Source organism: Camelina sativa, chromosome 16 (assembly GCF_030686135.1).
Source record: "Camelina sativa cultivar CO46 ecotype springtype chromosome 16, ASM3068613v1".
Lineage (NCBI taxonomy): Eukaryota > Viridiplantae > Streptophyta > Magnoliopsida > Brassicales > Brassicaceae > Camelina > Camelina sativa.
In genome coordinates, this window is record NC_141895.1 from 6,486,066 (window position 1) to 6,507,142 (window position 21,077).

General features: G+C 38.2%; 1 protein-coding gene across 8 annotated transcripts; it reads right to left on the reverse strand.

Annotated features, from left to right (window-relative positions):
* Positions 1-3,601: 3,601 nt before the first annotated feature.
* On the reverse strand, positions 3,602-20,063 carry LOC104750072 (chromatin structure-remodeling complex protein SYD-like). 8 transcript variants are annotated; one of them, XM_087490698.1, is made up of 35 exons: positions 19,888-20,063; positions 19,296-19,424; positions 19,140-19,201; positions 18,735-18,850; positions 18,223-18,588; positions 18,034-18,089; positions 17,382-17,542; positions 17,232-17,296; positions 16,757-17,149; positions 16,481-16,638; positions 15,738-15,835; positions 15,326-15,511; positions 15,031-15,211; positions 14,750-14,941; positions 14,620-14,663; positions 14,359-14,415; positions 14,169-14,265; positions 13,898-14,070; positions 13,606-13,819; positions 13,347-13,472; positions 13,160-13,249; positions 12,909-13,025; positions 12,752-12,832; positions 12,543-12,650; positions 12,011-12,180; positions 11,752-11,830; positions 11,589-11,663; positions 11,157-11,254; positions 10,969-11,076; positions 10,533-10,590; positions 10,228-10,458; positions 9,175-10,141; positions 8,854-9,051; positions 4,890-8,738; positions 3,608-4,805 (listed from the first exon to the last, which is right to left on the reverse strand). In XM_087490698.1, exons 2-35 carry the CDS (start codon positions 19,398-19,400, stop codon positions 3,931-3,933), a joined length of 9,954 nt encoding a protein of 3,317 aa, XP_087346824.1. In that variant the 5' UTR covers positions 19,401-19,424; positions 19,888-20,063; the 3' UTR covers positions 3,608-3,930. The 8 variants fall into 8 exon arrangements, with proteins under 8 accessions (XP_087346819.1, XP_087346818.1, XP_087346825.1 ...); XM_087490697.1 differs by having other exon boundaries at positions 3,614-4,805; positions 4,890-8,771; XM_087490693.1 differs by having other exon boundaries at positions 3,602-8,771; positions 19,905-20,063.
* Positions 20,064-21,077: the final 1,014 nt, after the last annotated feature.

The following is a 21,077-nucleotide window of genomic DNA, read 5'->3' on the forward strand; positions in this document are numbered from 1 at the left end:
AGATGATTTTCGCACGGAACAAAATGTTACAAAGAAAGTTCTAGCTAGCAACATCATAGTGCTTGATCAACAACCAGCCTTAAAAAGAGCCAATAGAACATGAAATTTTCTAATTAAAGGTATGACACATTCAATAACTTAATAATCGTTAAGACATTAAAGTGAACGGAGAGATTAAAGAGACGTGTTAAATGAAATTATTAGATGTGTCAATGTTAGAGACATTTTCACATCTCCTTCCACAACTTCTCTAGGTCACTATCTTTTCCTTGTAGATGTCAAAATCTAATATTAACTTTTCAATTGGATCTTATCCTCATTTTAAGAAGACAATTGACTTATTTTTCTTGTTTTTCCTTTCTCAATTCTCCTTTTTAATTTATTTCACATTTATGTCCTATAAAATAACGTTTGTAAGGAAACGTATATATGCCGACCAATAGATTAATGATGATGGAATTAATGGGTCTCAAATCCACTGGTTGAAATTTCTCTCACCATTTAGTTCGGATGCGCTCTAGATGGACTTAGGTGGATAGTTGGAGCCAATGCTCCACTCCATATTGCCTTTTTATAGTTCTTATCCCAAACACGTTTTGACATATATATTTTTGATTATTTTTAACTAATTAAACTTCAATAGGAGGTTACAATGTTTTTTTTTTTCTTTTTTTTTTTATAACAAAATACAAGATTGGCTCAAACAAGCCAATGCGTAGGAATATTGTTTACATAGGTAACTAAGTGCGGTAGAGTGCGAACACGACGCGCTAAATTATCCGCATTACCATTCTGAGAGCGAGGGACATAGACCAAAAAAATGAAACAAACTCCTCTTTATCCGCCTGTATGTCCTCCAAATAAGGCGTAAAAGTTAGCCACTCGGAAGGCGAAGACACCATTTTCACTAAGTCAGAGCAGTCGGTGAGAAAAACAACAGATTGGTTATCCGCTCCAATCATACAACGCATAGCCCAAACAAGGGCTTCAATCTCGGCATGAAGAGGAGAGAGACTACAACGATGATTGGCAGCACCCATAGTAGGGCCATCACCCCAAGGCGAAGTACAAAACCATCCTCTACCCGCAAAATGATCTGTTGCTTTCCAGGAATCATCTACGAAACAAGTATAGCTCGAGCAAGACCTAGAAACCCCTAATCCCCCATTTCTACGGTGAACCACTGTTGTGGTAGCATCCGAAGCTAATACCATATCCTCTACTTGAGCCAGAGCCTAAGCTTTCGCCTCATCCTCCGCTAACCGCAAAATGGCCAGAGGATTTGAGTCAAAGTTACCAAAAAGTTTATCATTGCGCGCTTTCCAGATATACCACATAATCCAAGGGAAATATTCCTGTTCTGGAATATTTGTAAAACGCTAAAAAAGAAAATCTATGTTTGTGAAAACAGACACCGAGAGAAAGAAATCCGGGCTAGTCGAAAAATGCGACAAAGCCCAAACCTGTCTAGCTGGCGGACAACCACAAAGGCCACACATAGTATCACAACTTATACCACGTTTGCAGAGATTTGCCGTAACCGCGATACAACCAGAAAATACTTGCCACATAAAACGACGAAACAATGTTTTATAAAGAAAATTTAGACTATCGTATCAATGTCATCAATCCAGGATAGACTCTAAGTTATTTGTAATTTATGTCCAATTTATTTATTTATTTATTAAAAATCTTATTTTCTTAGTTATGCCTTTAAATTAAGGATCAGCTCAATAAGATATATGTTTTCTTGATTTCACGTATTCCACACAATTTTTGTTTTGTGTAACAACGCTATCTATCAGCTGTTAATAAATTGTATCCTATCATTGTAGTATAATTTTTTTTTATCGAACTTAAAAAGAAAAAAAATTCAATACATGATGTGCATTAGTATAGTTTCACATGTTTTAGTTTAAAGATTTTAATGCATGTGGTAATATGAGAAACCTGAAAAAAATGAGTTTGTAGAAATGAATTTTTGGTTAATTGATGAAAATTGACAAAAGTATTACTTATGAAATTATGACATATAGAAGAATAATATTTAGGATATTTTTGGATTTCCAAAAATTTTATGGATATTAACTGTTTTTTCACTGATTACTTTTATTGTTAAATTTAAAATACTAACCAATATACATATTATCCATGAAGATTTTAACTCTAATCCATGAAGAAGTGAATTATGGTTTTACGATGAAATATATAGTTAAATATGATTACTAAATCGAATGTCTAACGATGAAATTTATTTTAGATTAAAAAAATTTCAAATATTAATATATATCATTTAAAAAATTCATTTAAGAATATTAATATTTTTTTATGTTTAATTTTATAATTTCAACACATGTATTTTTGTAATGTATATGTTAAAACATAAGATAATTCGAAATAAATTATAATTTATAGGAATGAATCTTCGGTTATTTGGTGAGAATGTCTCTATATATTTATATATGTTTTTATTTTATAAATTTCACTCATTTAAAATTGATTATGACATGAAGTAAAATTAGTACTTATAAGATAACAACATTTGTTATATATCTTAAATTTTGCCAAAAAAAAACACAAATTTATCTTAAATAATGTTGATTCAGTATTTTTGCGAATTATATTTTGTTAATTTTTATTTGTATGGTGTATTAATTGTGTTTGATATAAAATATTTAGTTCTCTGCATTAAGATGAAATGTGTAATTAAACTTAAAATTTTGTTTTTATCATGATGGTATAAATATTTAAATGGTACTCTATGTGCTATAACAGTTTTTGGATAAAAGCACAAAGATTAATAAACAATAAATATTATGTCATTTATAAAACTACAAGTAATAGGAAAATATACTGCATAGTTCAAATATTCATAGTTTTTTATATTAATAAAAATTGTACATAGAAATTTAAAAATATATTATAAAATAGAGCAAAAAAGCTTTAAAACTCTTATATAATAGAACTGAGAAAATATTGAAATGAAATATAAAAAATTCAGATTCAATATTAACATGTTACCAGATAAATCTATAAACATGCATATTACTATTTAATTATTCTTAATGATGTTTTCTAATTTCTATCTGGATAATAAGACGGACCTTATCTCCTATATTATAATAATATGTATCGTAAAAATTAATTTCTATCCAAGTAAAAATTTAAAATTGAGAGGGAATATTCCAATGTTCATAGAAAAAATATTAAATATCAAAGTCCTCTCTCTTGCCCACGTCTCTTGTCCAAGCCAAGTTTGTGGACACAGTCTCAACTATCCACATCTGTTACACTCATCATTTTTGGGTATTAGTGCGGTCCTCAAAGTAAGAGTCGCAATCTGTGCACTATCAGTATCACTATACAACTTTTAGATTAGTTTAGTATTTTATATTATACAGTATTGTTTATGATTGGTTGAACTTGTTAAAAGTAGAGACTTATTAATCTACCTGTGCACTATCACTATCACTATGCAACTTTTAGATTCGTTTAGTATTTTATATTATACAATATTGTTTCTGATTGGTTGAACTTGTTAAAAGTAGAGACTTGTTAATCTACGTGCTTTAACTAAAACATCATATATTTTGAACAGAGGGAGTACTTTTTTTCTCTTATTCTTTTATCTCATAATACAACCAAAATGTTCACGTTTTGTTTTGCTCTTCTTGGGTAAAAAATTAGTGAACAATAAGGATGTGGAAACCAAAGAAGTCATGACTAAGGTAATGAATATTTTTTGAGAGAATACGATACAGTCTACAAATCTTCAACAGAACATAGGAAACTATTTTTTCCAGGCGATACAAGCTTCTTTCTTAATTTACGGGCTTTCATTCTTCAAAACGATACAATAGAATAAAGTGTTACTAAGAGTTCCTGATATTAGATAATCAAAGTTTTACAACTTAATGTAGAAGAAATGAACTAAACATTATCATTGTCTTTTGGTTCCTCTGCTTTGCTCTCTTCGGTGACCAGTAAATTTGCCTCGACACAACTTCCTTCAACAACAACAACGTTTGCACTGTCGGATTCACCGTCAAGCCTGTCCGACAGTGCAAACCGTGGGTTCTCGGAATTTTCTTCCTCCATCTTCGGGAGGGATGGAGGCGTCTCTGTATCTTCAGCAACCACGGTTTCTTTGTGAACGTGCATACCTCCCACTGCATCTGGGGATGGGAGTAATTGAACTTGAGGTTCTGACGAGCAGCTCGTAGAGACATCAACAAATTCACATTCAGCAGTTTCAACTTGATCTTGATCCTCAATGTTTGTTTGCACAACTGTAAGAGACAATGAGGGATCGCTATCTGGTAATTGGTTCTCTGAATGTTCTTTACCCGTCATTGAGAGAGATGAAGCGAATTCTGAACCTTCAGCAACCAAGGTTTCAGGTGTCTTTGCTGCCTCTAAGTGAACGTGCATGCCTTCCTCTGGCTCTGAGGATGACTCTAATTGAACTTGAGGTTCTGAACCTTCAACTAACTCACATCCAGCAGTTTCAACTTGATCTTGAACCTCGATGTTCTTATGCACAACTGTAAGAGACGATGATGGCTCTACATCAGCTAATTGGCTCTCAGTAACCACAGTTTCAGATTCCGTTGTTGCCTCTAAATGATCGCGTGTACCTTCCACTAGCTCTGAGGTTTCAGGTGTATTTTCTGCCTCTAACTGAACGTGCATGCCTTCCTCTGGCTCTGCGGATGACTCTAATTGAATTTGAGGTTCTGAACCTTCAACTAACTCACATCCAGCAGTTTCAACTTGATCTTGATCCTCAATGTTCTTATGCACAACTGTAAGAGAGGATGATGGCCCTATATCAGCTAATTGGCTCTCAGTAACCACAGTTTCAGATTCCTCTAAATGATCGCGTGTACCTTCCACTAGCTCTGTGAATGGCGGTAATTGAACTTGAGGTTGTGCCGAAGATCCAGTAGAGACATCAACTAACCCACATCCATCAGTTTCAACTTGATCCTCTTCCACAACCATAGGAGACGATGAGGGCATGATATCAACTAAATGGCGCTCGGCAATTTCTTCCTCCGTCATTGGGAGAGCTGAAGGGAATCCTGTACCTTCGGCAACCACGATTTCAGATTTCTTTGTTTCGTCCAAGTGAGTGTGCATATCTCCCTTTGGCTCTGCGAATGACGGTAAAGGAACTTGAGGTTCTGATAAACATCCGGTAGAGACATCAACTAACTCACAACCAGCAGTTTCAACTTGAACGTGATCCTCACTATTCTTTTCCACAGTTGTAGGAGACAACGAGGGCTTGATATCAGCTAATTGGCTATCAGCATTCTCTTCCTCCATCATTGGGAGGGACGAAGAATGTTCTGTACACTCGGCAATCACTGGCTCTGCAGATGGCGGTAATTGAACTTGAGGTTCTGTCGAACATTCAGTAGAGACATCACCTAATTCAGATACAGCAGTTTCAACTTGACCTTCATCTTGTGTCACAATGTTCTTTTCCAGAACTGTAGGAGGCGATGAGTGCTCGATATCAGCTACTTGCCTCTCGGCATTTTCTTCCGCCGTCATTGGAAGGAAAGAAGGGGATTCTGTACCTTCAGCAACCACTGGCTCTGTGGATGGTGGTAATGGAATTTGAGGTTCTGTTAAGGTCGAGACAGCAACTAACTCACATCCAGCAGCTTCAACTTGATCTTGATCCTCAATGTCCTTTTGCACAACTGTATCAGATGATGAGCGCTCGATATCAGCTAACTGGTCTAAAGAAACATCAGCACGTCTCTCAGTGTTGCAAATATGATTGGCATCAGGGTCGTTGAATTCTTCAGTATCCATTTGATCAACCAAAGTAGATGGCCCGGGCTGGATATCAGCTGACTGATGTAAAGACACATCAGCACTAATATCAGTGTTGCAAATATTACTGTCACAAGGATCTTTGGATTCATCAGTATCCATTTGATCAAGCAAAATGGATGGCTCGGCGTGGATATCAGCTAATTGCTGTAAAGACGCATCAACACTTAAATTAGCGTTGCAAATATTAGCGACACAAGGATCTTTGGATTCTTCTGTATCCATTTGATCAACCAAAATGGATTGCAGGGGCTGGATATTAGCTGATTTATTTTCAAGCATAGCAGCGGTTATCTCTACCTGAGATTCCACAGACCCTGTGCAAGTTTGATCCCTTAAATCCCTTTGTTCAACTACTTCTGCCGGTTCACACTGTGATAAGCTATTTCTGTTCTCATCCTCAGACTGGATAGAAGACGAAGGCTCACACGTCTTACTTGAAATTATGCCAACATCAATATAGGTACTGTTCTGCATGGTATCCACTTGCTCACAGTTGCCATCGTCTGGTTGTCCTGGTATCTCGTCAGGCAAGATACTTGGAGACTGAATTTCCTCAGACTGGGACACATCCTCGTTCACTTGCAAATTTTCAGGGACTTTCTCAACAACTAGGGGAACGTCTGTTTGATCCTGGGACACTTTTAAACCATGTGACACATCTGGGACTTTCTCAGATGAAATATTCATTTTTTCATCATTAGACATACTTTCTAGTTGTCCTGCCACGTCGTCCGGTAAGATACTTGGAGACTGTTTTCCTTCAGACTGGGAAACCACAATGTTTAGTGCTGCTCTGTGCGGTGATGCAGGTACATCCGCATTTTCTTGCAAGTGTTCAGGGTCTGTCTCACCAACTAGGGGAATATCTGTTGGAACCTGTGGTATTTTTAAATCATGTGATGCATCTGGAACCTGCTCAGATGAAATATTCATTTTTTCGTCACTAGACATACTTTCTAGTTGTCTTGCCACATCGTCCGGTAAGATACTTGGAGACTGTTTTCCTTCAGACTGGGAAACCACAATGTTTGGCGCTGCTCTGTGAGGTGATGCAGGTACATCCGCATTATCTTGCATGTGTTCAGGGTCTGTCTCACCAACTAGGGGAATATCTGTTGGATCCTGTGGTACTTTTAAATCATGTGATGCATCTGGGACCTGCTCAGATGAAATATTCATTTTTTCGCCATCAGACATACATTCTGATATTTCATTTTCCCTATCAATACCACTTGATTCTGTATGAGCATGTGTCTCTGATTCAAGCCCCTTATGTTCCATCGCTTCCATTGCTGGACAGGAAACTAGAGACTTTCCATGTAAATCATCTCCTTCACTATCTTTTATCTTCTCAGAAGGGGTATGGCTAACAGCATCACCACTGGGCATATGGAATTGAAGAGTTTTCTCTTTCTCCTCATTCTCAACTGAACAGCCCACTAGAATTTTGGCATCATCGGTATCCTCCATCTGTGTGTCAGCAGTACCAAGTTTAGGCCTATCAACACCTTGGACCGAAACAGATTCTTCAGGATCTTGTTCTGTATCAGCAGATTTAGATATAGGATCATTATCTGTATCGTCAAGGGACATAGAGTTCTCTTTACGTGTAGCTAAAACCAATGTCTGCATGTCAATGTTACTGTGACCCTTTTGTCCAACATTAGGCAATTCATCTGTCTCCAGCATAGACGATTGAACTTCAACAGAATTTGCTGCCTCATCTTCTTTCACCGTCTGATTTGCAATTTCAACAGATTCTCCATCAACATGAGGAACTTCATCTGTTCTGCTGTCTTGACGGTCCTCAGAATGTGTCTCAATGTTGGAGTTAACATTCTTTTTTTCCTCCGGACTTAGGAGGATAGCTTCTCTTCTTTCACCATCCTCGTCTTCTCTTCTTTCACCTTCCACTTGAAAAGAAATGTTTGTTTCCAACTTTTCAGTTGGTAGAGGTTCCGCAGTTGTCGACGCAGATGCAATAGGCTCAGATCGAACATAACTCACTGAAGATGTTTTTTCTTCGGACAGGTCTACACCCACGCGGCATGTTTCACCATGAACAGTATCTTGAGACAGTTTTTCTTCCACAAGCTGATCTGTGGAGCACTTTTCCAAAGACGACTTAGCAGCAAAAGCATTTCCCAAAGTGAGTGATATCACAGAAGAATCTACTTCACCACCCGGAATCTTGACAAGGTCATTCTCGGAAATAGCCTTAGTCGATCCAATGTCACCATCCTTGTTTGCAACTGAACCTGAAGTTGTCAGATTACCAGGAACAGGATGAGAAATATCTGAAACAATTTTTTCTTCCTTGCTCAAGTTATATGGAGCTTCTTGAGTCTTAACACCACAAGAATCCTCTTCCATTCGCTTCGCAGATTGGATTTCATTCTCTGCCTCGTGGGTTTCAACTCTGTGCAAATTCATCTCACTTGGGGATTGTGCGTCAGGCGCATTTGTTTTCGTTGTTGCAGAAGGCTCTCCAACTTTATGTTTTAATAGGGAAGTCTCTGAAAAGATCTCTTTCATGACACGAGCAACATCAGTTACATCAGCAGTTTGTTTCCTAGTAGAACCACCAATACCAGAGGTGTCTCTTCTACTTTCCTGACCCAAGCTAAAAGAAGAGTGAATATTGGATGCAACTGACTGGCTTAAGTGGGGTTGTTCTTTGGCAACAGCATCACACTTATTTCCAGCTGATATAGCTTTGGTGCCTGATGAATTACCAACCTTGACCTCTATTTGTGGTGTTAATCCTGTACTCCTACCAGAAGAGCCATCAGTAGCAGGTAAAGCTTGGCCACGCCTCTTTCCTTGGCGTCTGGGAGTTTCTCCTCTACTTGGCAAATTGCGGCCTCGCCTCTTAGCAGGAACGGCTGCAGGAAGAGAAGGAACATTGGCTTCTTGAGCTAAAGATGACATGTACAACACGGAAAAGATTTAGAAACCAGAAAGTTTTAAGCAAGTTACGATGCTTCATAGATTTATTACCTTCAACTGTAGAACCACCAGGTTGCGAACTCACTGGCTGAGTAGCATCAGAAGGTGCAGCTGTCACACCTGGCAAAGCTGTATATGTTCGACCCTCTGGATGTTTATTTCTTACAGCCTCAACAGAGGCTACAGAAGGACTTTTGGATCCATCACAAACAGAAGAGACAGCACTCTGATTTTGTATTGGGCCAGCACCTGCCAAAATAATATGGCAATAAGATTCTCGTCAGCATTATGTTCTCCATCATCCTCATGCAAGTTATAACTACACCTCCTACATGAATATGAAATCTAAAAAGTGATGTTTGATTTATTTACCCGACAAAGTGGAGCTAGTGGAGACTGGCAAATCATGCGGCTTTTTATTAAGTCCTGGATGCTGGGAGCTAACACCTTGCATCAAAGGCCTCTTCTTTACAGAAGCTGCTTTTATTTCCAATGAATTCTCAAGTACATTTAGCGTCTGAGCATGGGATCCTGAATCAAACCCAGGTGGTGCATCTAGGTTACTATCTGCTGCTTTGTCTGATTGGACTGCAGTAGTTACAGAACGCACAGGAGGTACTGGATCAGGATACGAAGTACTTCCGTCACTAGGTTTAGGGACTCTAGAAACATTCTCAGATGCAGGAGGAAGAGTAGAGTTTGTGGCTTCTGGATCCCTTGCAAGAGATGCAGCGGTTTCAGTTCTCTGAGTACTAGAACTGTTGGAACCATGCAATACACCTTCACCTCTTCTTCCCCTTCCTGCTCCACGCCCCCTGCTTCTTCCCCTACCTCGACCTCTTACTGGCATAGGAGCAGGAGATGCTGGCAATGATTGAAATCCAGGAGGAGCAGATAAATCAGGCGATGTCAGGGCCAGAGAAGAACTAGAATTAGAAGCTGCTTCTAGCTGTTTATCCGGACTACCAAAATCAGGACCAGTTACTGCCAATGATATTGCATTCCCTGATGCCTGTGTCCTGCTTACAGCTGATACCGATACCGGAGTCAAGGTTTTATCCGTTCTCTTCGGCCTACCACGGCCCCGTTTGATAGGTTGTGTTTCTTCTTTCAGGGGCTGCGGCTGTGTCCTTAGAGGTTCCATTGGTTGTAAAGTTATTGCATGTGTCGGAGATGTAGGGAGTAGTGTGTCAATAGAGGTTTCAAGTGGAATAACTGATGTATCATCCGCCAAGCTTTTTTCACTTCCTTCGCCCTTGCCTTGGGGAGAATCAGGTGGCTCAGTCTGACACAACTTCTCAAACTCCTCCTCTGTTAATTTCTCTTCATAAGATCGAACCTAATGAAGTTGCAACATTTGTCATTTTATGGTTATACGCAAAAATGCTACATGCAGGATCATATTATGAAGAGAACTCAACAAACCTCTCTTGCTCGTTTCCCTCTTCCATATTGGTGAGTATCCAGGCCTCCCATTGATCCATCCTTCCGTTTCATGCCAACAGTTGATTCTTTTGCAACCATCGGGACATCATTGAGTTTCATTGTTTCATATAATAGTTTTAAATCATCTTCAGTAACAAGCCGAGAGGGTATAGGTGTTATATGGTCAAAACTATCAGACCCTGGCTCATGTACCAAGGTATTCCATGTTTCCTGCAGGGCCATAGCTTTTTCAGATAAACATCATAAAACGAAATAACCCGAAATTATAATAAGAACAAGCATACCATCTCATTTTCTTTCCTTTGCTTGTCGATGGACTCAAAGATATCAATCTCTGACTCCCTACAAAGACAACAAACATGTCAGATCTGCAAGAAAGTAGAAAAAAAATCGAGATGCATGGAAATGTAAAAAAGTTATCTTACTTAAGAATAATTAACACATCACACCTGAAGAAAACTAGTAGATGCTATGCAGATAGAAAATATTATGTAAAGATACGATAGCAGATAATTGTTTACAGTTAGAAAGTGCAAATACTTTTTACAAACTGTTGGCAGTAATCTTATAGAATTGCTAGATTTATCACAGTGCACATGCAAAGGAACAAAACTATCATGATAATTTAACAACCATGTATGCATAGGCAGTTATAAAATAAAAATATGTGCACAAGTAATATATTCTGAAAAAAAAAACGATATGAAAAAGAGCAGTCACCTTCGAGCTATAAGATCATTTAAGGCATCATCATCCAATACTGGGGCATCCTCCTCTTTCTTTGATTCACGCAAAAGGGATTCCAGATATTCCTTACGATCTTCAGCACTGTTACAAAGTAAGAATATTTTTTAGAGAATTGGTAGTTGAAACTTGTTGAAGCATAAAAGGGATGTCTCATGAGTAACCTTGTGTTATTGTCAAAGAAGCCAGCGGTTATACTCTGGTTAGCAACTCCAAGTTTGTGCTCAGCTGAAGCTCTGACTTGCTCCTCAACCGAATTGACCTTAGGATACAATTAAGGAAGAAAGACAAACAAACAGTTCAAACAGCTTGATTATATATCGATTGAACGGGAACAGCCAAGAAACAATTGGTATCTCCCAAGAGTACTGCACATTTTTATTTGCCCCATAAGTCAGTTGAACAGTCATAGATTTAGGACAGAAACACTACATTAGATAGCCCAATGATGAAACAACAGAAATTAAAAACACCAGGGTGAAAGTTACAACCATTCACAAACTCAGTGAACTTTGGACTTTGAAGGTTTCATTGAATTATCAACCCAATTTTTCAGATGCTTGAAATCCTCGAACACAATAAATAAATGAACTTACCGTTTCAAAACGAAGAACAAGCACATCTTTTTTCTGGCCAATTCTGTGCGCCCTTGCTTGAGCTTGCAGATCCACCTGAATTGTATAAAAAGTGCTGCTTCAAGTCTGGCCTGATGTCCACAGTATTCAACTATAGTAAATACGAGGAAATGTTATATCTAACCTGAGGATTCCAGTCGGTGTCAAATAATATCACAGTATCAGCAGCTTGAAGATTTACTCCTACTCCACCAGCCCGTATGCTGAATTTCCATGAAAGATTTTAGCAATCACATACAAATACATATTAGTAGTACTGAACGCCCAAAAGTTTACAACTTGTAGTATTTCGGAACATAACTAAACCTATTAAGAGTGAACATGAAGCATCCTGATAGAGATTAGAGCTACAGAAAGCCAGGCCACGCTATATGATGCATCACCTTAACAGAAATATGAAAAATGGGGAACCCGACTTGTTGAAACCATCGATAAGAGCACCACGATCACCCCCAGATGTTTGCCCATCCAACCTAAGGTATTTGTACCCCTTCAAGGTGAGGTAATCCTCCATAACATCAAGAAGCCTCGTCATTGTGGAAAAGAAAAGAACCTGCGGGAATTCATGGATACCAAAAAGAAAAAGTAACAGTCATTTATAAGGTTTTGCAAAAAACAAATTACAAACTAAGATATTTTTGTGCATTTCACAAATAACAGAGGATTGTATAGTTGAGGACGTGAAGTTCTGCATAAAGCGATATGGAAGCATCCAAAAAAAAGGAAAATATACTAATAGACATCCAAACACAACAAAATTCCAAAAAGTTCTGGTGATAGGAATCATAGTCCTTCAGAGCGAAGGCAATGCAATTACGCAAGGCACTCTAGCTTCAATAATCAGCTTTCGCATTTTAGAGTATTAAATTATTAGAGTTATCCTATCACCACAAGGGAGAATAGAGAAAGCATTACCCGATGGTCTGTCGCTTTGAGTTTAGGCAAAAGCCGATCCAACATCTCAAGCTTCCCACACAGTCTTACAATTGGGGGCAGAAAATGCTTAGGAATTATGTTATTGACCTAACAAAAAATAAATTGCCGTTCATTAGGATTTTCCATAGTGGGAACCAGTGATTCATTACATTTACATATATAATTCCACAGAGAATGAAAATGATTACCTCCTCTGAATGCAGTTGGCTTAGATATGGATGATTGCAAATATTCCGAAGCTCCATTACTGAGTTGTGCACTGCACGAGACTGTAAACAGAAAAAAAACTAAGACACAACTCAACATAATCACAAAACTGCCAACACTTGGAGCAGAAAAAAACACCTTCGCATTTCCAATCGAGCCCAAATTATCCTCAACCCTCTTCATCAACAACTTCTGATAAGCAGAAGCCTCACAGCGTATCAATCTCTCTATCTTTTCAGGAAGCTCATTCTCAACCTACCAAAATAAGTTAGTCGACACAATTATAAACATGTTAAATAAAAATTCAGAAAAAATAACTGAGATAAATGCATTGGAAGATATCTTTCAATATCATTATAGCGATAAAAGGGTGATATTATGTTGTGAACCTTATGTTTCAGCCGACGCAGCACAAATGGTCGAAGAACTTGATGAAGTCGATTGATGATCAGTAGATTCTCTTCTTCTGATAGCAACGCCTAGTCAGATTGCAGCCATACACATGTAGTTAATACCACGATGCCTTAAGAAGTGTATAATAGTTAGATTTTTAATATCAAATACAGTCAATGCTACCTCCTCAGCAGAATTTTCTCCATTACTTTGAAATGGTTTGTTGAACCACTGTGAAAAGTCTTCTGACGAGTTGAAAATATTAGGCAGCAGGAAATTAAGCAGAGCCCACAATTCTTCTAGGTTGTTCTGTAACAGATGTAAAATAATGAGATGGTGGGCGATCCAAATAGCAGAAAACAGTAACAAACATAATTGTGTGAAGCCAAGAGTATGCGTCAATATCAACATGAGAAGAGAGGGAGAAGGAAAGAGACTGTACCTGCAATGGGGTTCCGGTTAACAGGAGTCGGTGGGAGCTAACATAATGTTTCAGGTCTGCATTCAGCTTGCAGGATGCATTCTTTATGCGATGTCCTTCATCAATAATAATATAATGCCAGTGAATCTTGCTTAATTTCGGTCTATCATGCTTGTTCATAAGATACTCGTATGTCGTCAGAAGGACATTGAACTTCTGATGAACAATTTGCTCCCTACAACGAAAAAGGAGATAGTGAGCTTTAATATCTGAGACATAAAGAACAACAAAAACAAAATTTGTCTCTCTTTACTTAAATAGTTTGCGCCTTTCCTCAGGAGGCCCACAGTAAACAATTTTATGAATTGATGGGGCCCAAAAGTTAATCTCTGACTGCCAACCAGGCAGAACCGAAGATGGTACAACAACCAAAAAGGGACCTCTGTCATTTTTCGTCTCCATCAGATAGCAAATCAAAGAAATAACCTACAAAGAAGAAAAACCTTATAACTATTGGAACAGAGGCATTTTATACGAAAATCTAACATGTGTGCCTATATCCCAAATAGGATGGCATTAAATACCTGAACAGTTTTCCCGAGACCCATCTCATCAGCTAAAATGCCATTTAAGTGATTGTTGTACAGTGAAAGTAGCCACCTTAAGCCATTCATTTGGTACCTAAAATGAAGGTTTTGTAGTTGTAAACATCCCACGCAAAACTATTACCAAAAGGTTATCAAATATATAGTAAGGAGGGGATGGTTCACTTACTCTCTTAACTTTCCACCCACTAGGCACGATGGCTGCTCACTAATATTTTCTTTTATACTGCAAAAGAAATTTTGTGAATATATAAATGAGGAATGATACGCACATACGACTCTATTTACAAACAACATAACCACCTTTTCGAGAAAAAAATAATGAGGCAAGAAAGATGACAACTACTCCACTTACGAAACAGAAAGTGAAAGCTTTAGAATGTCTCTAAGGGTGATGTTTAGACTGTAATTATAGGATGTCGAATATTACCTGTGAGCCATCAAGTAGTATTTTTCGTTGCTTTCCAGGTAGTGCTGCATCACATGTATCTTAACCATGAGAAACAGATGGAAGAATGCTCAACCAATAAAAAAAGGAATTCTTAGGATATAGAACTTGCCTTTGCTTGGTCACTCTCATCTTCATTTTCAACCAAAGTTTCATCTTCGGTTGCATTTGACATACGTGTTTCATCTCCCTCATTCTCAAATCGACTGGTCAAAGATTTAGCCTCCTTTAACTTGGATCCAAGTTTCTGAAGGTACTTTTCAGTCTCTTTGAGTAGTTGCTTTACTCGATCTGACTTGGCGTCCTACATATTCACCAACATTCAGAATTACAGACCAGTATCAAAGAAGCAATATAAACCAAAAACTTCCATATTCAGTTCAAAGACCAAACCTGCACCATCCGGAGATAACCCTCCACATCATTTATCTTTAGCAAATTGATCTTCTCACGTTGAATTTTGTCAATCTTCTCGCGGTGAAGCCGTTCCTTTCTTTTGTGGAACTCCTTTACATACCTATTGAAACTCTTCAATCTTTCTCTCTTAACTTTAAACAAATCCTCTAGTTTATCCCTAAAGCAAGGTTCCAAACAAGGATTCAGTACAAAGCAGTATAAAATATATCTGCTACTATTTGGTTCACCTAATAAAAAGAATGAAATAGGTCCGAAAACTAATGGCACATACTTGTGAACTTCTAACCCCCCAAAGAACTCCTTTTGTCTCTCACGAATTCTTCTTTGTCTCTCTTCCTTCATCTTCTGCTCATACTTTTCAAGCTGCTTAATTCTCCGGCCATGCTTATGTTTCTTATATGACTTTAGATGCTCAACATCAGTTGCAATAGGTTTGAAGAAGTTGTACACGAACTCACTGATTCAACAAGTCAACAAAACACTAGCAGCTGAGAGGTGAAACAACAGGTTGAATATGTATATGCACATATTTTACAGATAAAAAGAAAGTTCGCATCTTCAATAGTATAACAAAGACAGATTATCTAGTTGTATCCCTGTTAGCTCGACCTATTAGCATAACAGATACAAGTAGAAGAAACATCTCCATAATAATATTTTCTAAGCAAATAACATACACTTACCTCCTCAAACGCCGTTGCAGATTTAACAGCTGAAGCTTTTTCAGTTCTATTACACTCTTGGTCTTTGCAGATATATCCTCAGACAAACTCACAGATTCCTGCAGAGTTGGATATATGAATCAGTGCCATCAAGATCCAGAATAAGTGATAGTGAGAACTTAATAAAGTAAGGACACAAGCAACTAGTTCTCTAGTGTTACTACTATGTGACGTATAACTAGTTCTTCAGTATTCCGTCAAATGTGAAGGTCATTTCAACAAAATTACCCCAAGGCCAAAACAACCTTGTAGTTACTTAATATATGACAAAGGAAAATAAGAACCTCAACACAGGACATTTCTTCTAGTGAATTTCGTAAACTGAAGGAAATCAGTGTTTCTCTCTGGAAGACGAACAAATAATAGAAGTTACCAACTAAGATCAAACTGAATATATAGCTTAATCATTTAATTCCCGGGATCAGTCTGACAGGTTCAGCTGGGTAGAGCTGACCATTGGAGAGCTAAACATTTTACGAGATCACATTGTCAGGCACGTCTTTATCCAGAATCAGATACTTAAATATGATTGTGGATTTGTTCCAATAACAAGATCAAGAACACAGAAAAGCAAGAACCACCAAAAACAACAAGTAATAATATAATGCAAAAAGTTGACAACAGGAACAAAACTCAATCACCATGACAACAAAACGTACTACTAACTAAATGAGAAGAGAGAAGGGGGCTAGAGAGAGAGAGACCTTCAACTCACTGAACCGTGCCCCAATTGCCTGGTCGGCTTTCTGCTGTTTAAGAGACCAACTCCGATCAACCAATAGTCTCTTATTCTGTCGACCCATGATCCATTTCTGCGACATGGTGTACTTAGGTGATGGTTGCAAATTACCTTTCTCTTCATCTGATATGTGCCATATATCCATGTTTGAAGAGTTATCAACCACAATAGTTTACAATACTCCACGCCAAAAGGAAAGACCATCATTCAAAAACAATCTTAGCTAAGGTAGTCCACTAACCAGAAGCGTGAAATTCATCGAGTTGAACAGCTGAAGTTGAGAGGTCATTAGTTTTGATTACTCCAGCCCACCCCACCATCTCCGATGGTGGGTGTTTGGTCAAACCAGGAGAAAAGGCCAGTTGGGAATGACTGGCAGCAACTTGGTTTTGTGCTTGAGAGCCTGGAATTTTAGATGCTAGCAGCTTTTGCCCGTCAGAAAATACAGTATTTGCAAAACTTCTTTCCCCTAATCTTGATCTGTCGGTTTCTTTGGATGAGAAGTCCATTTCATCCAATCTTCCAGTGGGATTGTCTGGTCTTGACAACAGTGCAGAGACGTCAGGAATGCCACCCAAATCACTGGACGTATGTGTTCTCCCTTTGGAATCAAACATTTCTCCGCGGAAACCGTCTGTAATGGAGGCATATTATGATCCACGGGAAAGCATGTAAAACGTAAATTAGAAAGCAACTTCAGCGAGAACCAACATTACCATCTTCCCGGAAAGTATTTCGAAGGGCGATCTCTACATGCAGTTTCTTTGGCACCAAACCATTTCTACAAGAAGGAAATTAACCAGACATTTCCGGCGTTATAATTGCACCAAATTGACTAAACAATTGGCTAGGAGACTGTAAAGTACCTGAGAGCTAGAAACACAAGGCACTGGGCTCTGAGCTGCTTCAATTGTTGCTCTCTAAAAGGTGAACCTGAGGGCAGTGATCCCTCTGCTGCAACATTATTTCCAGCTTCTTTGTGTACCGGAGGCCTGATTGCTGTGACTTCGCTATTTTGCCAGCCACACTGCCATAGAAAACAAGATGCCACATATAGAGGGGATAGATTCCAAACAAGGTATCTTTGGTAGGAAGTAAAAGGGGAAAGGACGTTGTGCAGAGCCAAAGTCAAACTAAATGCAAGTAAGCTTCAAACCTTCATATAGAAGGCTAGGGGTTAATCAAATTACGTTTTAAAATGATTTTAGTGGCATTTAAGTCTCTAAAAGATCAAGGGAAATGCAAGTATACTTTTCGTATTTCCAATACTGAAACAAAAAAAAAATACTTCTACGGATAGACAAATGTTTCGAAGAATAAGCCACTATGCGCCAGCACTCTATCTCTTTTTACATTCTCAAAAATGATTTTGTGCATCAGATAAGTGGACCACAATAGTCCAAGAATATTTGAAATTGGCAGACTCAGGGAGGCTCAAAATGATTTCATAAACAAAATGTTACGTACATAATATGTATCTTATCTGGAGGATTCAGGAAACGTAATACCGTTATATACCTGTGGAGTCGTGTAAGCATCTGATGACAACCCAACATGCATATTCCTAATGTCACCTGAGGTTTAATGGAGACAATATATACAAATAAGATAACCAAAGCTTACACAAAAAATGGGTGTTTCTTCTATGCTAGATTAAAAAGGATATGCTCTGTACTGCAAGAAACAACGTTGAAACAAACATCCTACCTGAATTACCAGGCATTTCTATTTTGCTTACTTCTCCAGTCTGATCATCAATCTTGTGGCTATCAAATATTTGAGAGTTATCCATATTCTGTTCCCATGAAAGTGATGATTCACCTCTCTTTCTCTTTCCACTTGACTTGCCCTCTCTTTGAGATTGGGAGATCCCCGACGTAGAATCCAAGTTGGATGGACTCTCACGATCGAATGATCGGTTACTCTGAGTTCCAGACCCTTGGTAAAAGGTTTGTGATGCACTGTTTGATCCACCAAGCTGCCTACTAGAAGTGAATGCATCATATTTTGACATCTCATTTTCAACTAGACTTGCTTTGCCCTCATTGCTAACTCCAACCACTTGGGAAGACCCTGTACTCACACATTGATGCAAGACGTTTAGCTCACAATAAAAAGAAGAATACCAATTTCCCCACATGATAAACAAAACTCCTAGCTCATGGAGGGGTATCTGGTTAGCACACTCTCAGCTGAAACAAAGGAGAGAAAGGATATACCAGCCAAATGAGCAGACCCAGAATCTTCCGTTTGGGTACCACCAGCATGAGGAAGACACGATGACTTCAAAGCTTCAATGTCAAGACCGTGTTGATTGACTACAGTGTCCATGGCCCTTGGAGTTTTAGAAAGATTATATTAGTCGAAGTAAAATGAAAAACAGGCGCAAAAGTATAAATTTTCAAAAGCATGATAACAGTTAGAGCCAAAGACCCAGATTAACAAGCTGTGAATGAATTAAGTGAGTCTTCTGAGACAGAAATACAAGATAGGATAATGCTACAGCATCCGTATTAGTAGAACAACCTCATGCTCTCATAGCATAAGAAGATAGTCTCATCTTAATCAACCGAAAAAAGTAAATTTATTAACAAATAACTAGTGATATCTTAGGAAAACAATACCTAGATATGACTTGATAGGGCATCGAGTGTTCCTTTCCGCTGGTTTTCATGTGCTGCAATATCTACAAACAATCAAAAAGAATGAATGAAGTTAAAAAGCACGGGATTAAAGCTCAGAATACAAAGTAAAGCATAGACCTGGTGAAGTCACATTACCACATAAAGTTTAGTTGCTAGCTTTGCAGGCTCATCTTTAGAATCTTGAATAAGTTTATGCAGAAACTTAGCTGCCTCCAACTCAATATTATGCGAGGATGTCATCTTAATTTTAAATTACACCATCACCTGCATCACACCGAGCATACAAGTACTGATTACACAATTCAGAAACAAACAAGAACTGTATATACATGATAATACAAACAAAGACAATTCCCAACCAAAGAAATGGTGGCTGCCAAATAAATAAAAAAAAACCATACCAACAGATTAAAAAAATAGCTCTAAATCTAAAACAACCCAAGAGCAAGTAAATCACAAAGGAACAAAATTTTATGAACCTAAAAGCAAAACTGAGTGGTGAAAATTCATGTGAATAAATCAAAGCGGATGCACATACAAATTCCGTAAAATTGGGGGACGGAGCAAAACAATTTTCCCGAATCGCAAGGAAAAGGAGAAAAAAAAACCCGCGACTTGCTCTAGTGGATGCAAACCCAAAAGCAAAAAGGAGTGGTAACAAAACCCTAAATAGCTAAACAACGATCCATCAGTGAAGAGAACGAAGAAACAGAGAGGGAGATTTTACCCAAGTTAGAGATCCACCTCTGGAAGACGAAGCAGAAGTGAAATTTCAGGTGAAACGAAAACGTAGAGAACTGAGAAGTGAAGAAGCTGTGTGCGTCGTCGTCGTCGTCGTCTCTGTGAAAGCGCACGAAATGACTCTACCCCAAATGAAAAAAAGTGAATTAAACTAAGTCCCACGAGACGAGACCACTGATTCATACTCTAATTTGGGCCGACCAATCGGTTTACGATAGCCAATCAATTGGTTTAAGATAACCAATATATTGGTTTATTCTTTTTTCACTTACCAAAACGATGAAAAAACTATGAGCCGGTTGAATTTTTAAGAAATCATAAACTTTTTATTGATTTTCTAAATAATTCATTAGATTATATTGTTGGATAAAACAGAGAGATTTAAATTATGGGTCATTGGCAGTTAGACCTACTTTCTCTCAATCTTATTGCACTTAGACCTATTTCTGACTATTGTTATAATTTTGTCAAGTAATTGGCTTAGGTGTCAATTTCTCTTCCCCAAACTGCTCCGAGACTTAATGTCTTCATCCAACTTATGCAGTAAACAATCGAAACTAAGTTGTATTTCGGTTTGTTATTGGGACCGTCCGATCGTAACTGTTAGTTTAGATCTGATGGCTGAAAATAATAGTAGTTTCAGTTTCCTTTTTGGGCGACAGGTTGGATGTTTTATGAGTTACAAGAAAGTGAGACAGGTTGTGGATGAGAAACGTGAAGCTGCTTTAGGGTTTTGAGAGACATGGCTGCGCATGTATGTGTTTGGCATTCATGTGGATAGGGTTTTTTCCGATTTATGTAACTTGTTATTTGTGGATGCGTGAGTAATCGGGTTTTATGAAACGTAATGCAGGATAATTTCCCTTCTTACTGTGTCGTGATTTCCGGCCTTTGGAGTAGCTCGAAGGATGGCGTTTGGGGGTTTGAAGTGAATAACAAGCTTTTGTCGCGTGTAGTTCCTTTGACGGCGTCGGCGAGTTTAGTTGAATTGGAAGATTCAGTGGTGGCTGAGTTCGGTTTGGTGGAGAAGAAGGCGACACTTAGATACTGCATCCCTACATTTATGCAATTGACAACGGGGGTGAGGACGCCCCCAGTTGTTGTGACTACTAATGTTGGGCTGGAGTACTATATAAGAATGTTGCGTCTGAACCGAGGGTTGAATTTGTTTGTTAC

Coding starts and splice junctions, on each gene's coding strand:
- LOC104750072 (XM_087490693.1), bottom strand. CDS start 19,400: ATGACATCCTCGCATAATATTGAGTTGGAGGCAGCTAAGTTTCTGCAT. Junction 12,181..12,542: donor TCAAAGCGACAGACCATCGG/GTAATGCTTTCT, acceptor GAATTCCCGCAG/GTTCTTTTCTTTTCCACAAT. Junction 10,459..10,532: donor AAAGGAAAGAAAATGAGATG/GTATGCTTGTTC, acceptor ATGGCCCTGCAG/GAAACATGGAATACCTTGGT.